We start from the raw sequence: 419 nt of genomic DNA, 5'->3' as shown, positions 1-419 counted from the left end.
CTGGATTCTGATTGGACAGGGGCTCCACAGGTTGTGTTGCTCTCGTTGTTGATTGGTCAGCAGCTCCACAGGTAGTTCTGCTCTGATTGCCCATTGGCTGGTGGCTTCCAGGGGGGGCGTGCTCACACTCTTGGTGCCAATAAACCAGCGTCTCCTGGGGGGGACTTGACTTCTCTAGCTGCTGATTGGCTGATACCTCCATGGCGGTGGTCAGTGTGGGATCTGATTGGCTGGTGGCTCCAGCCTCCTCCTCCTCCTCCCTCTTGCAGAAGGACCTCTCCTACCTGCAGCAGTGGCTGGAAGCCTTCGTCATGAACTTTGAGAAGATCATCACCCTGCCCTCGCTGGAGCCCAGAAGGTGAGGAGCACCCCAGCACCCATGGGTGCTGCACGAGTGACACCCCATGGAGGAGGTTGAG

The 419-nt window shown here is 58.2% G+C and overlaps 1 protein-coding gene across 1 annotated transcript in view; it reads left to right on the top strand.

The window, feature by feature from the left end:
• The first annotated feature begins 200 nt into the window (after positions 1 to 200).
• Positions 201 to 419, top strand: part of NBEAL2 (neurobeachin like 2) — a 26,752-nt gene continuing 26,533 nt past the window's right edge. Inside the window, exon 1 of the mRNA XM_014956610.1 lies at positions 201 to 358. Coding sequence (XP_014812096.1) covers positions 201 to 358 — 158 coding nt within the window. The remainder of the gene's footprint in view (positions 359 to 419) is intronic.

This window comes from Calidris pugnax, unplaced genomic scaffold (genome assembly GCF_001431845.1).
Source record: "Calidris pugnax isolate Ruff unplaced genomic scaffold, ASM143184v1 scaffold343, whole genome shotgun sequence".
Taxonomy (NCBI): domain Eukaryota; kingdom Metazoa; phylum Chordata; class Aves; order Charadriiformes; family Scolopacidae; genus Calidris; species Calidris pugnax.
The sequence above is the reverse complement of the archived record's forward strand: the minus strand, read 5'-3'. Positions and strand labels throughout refer to the sequence as shown.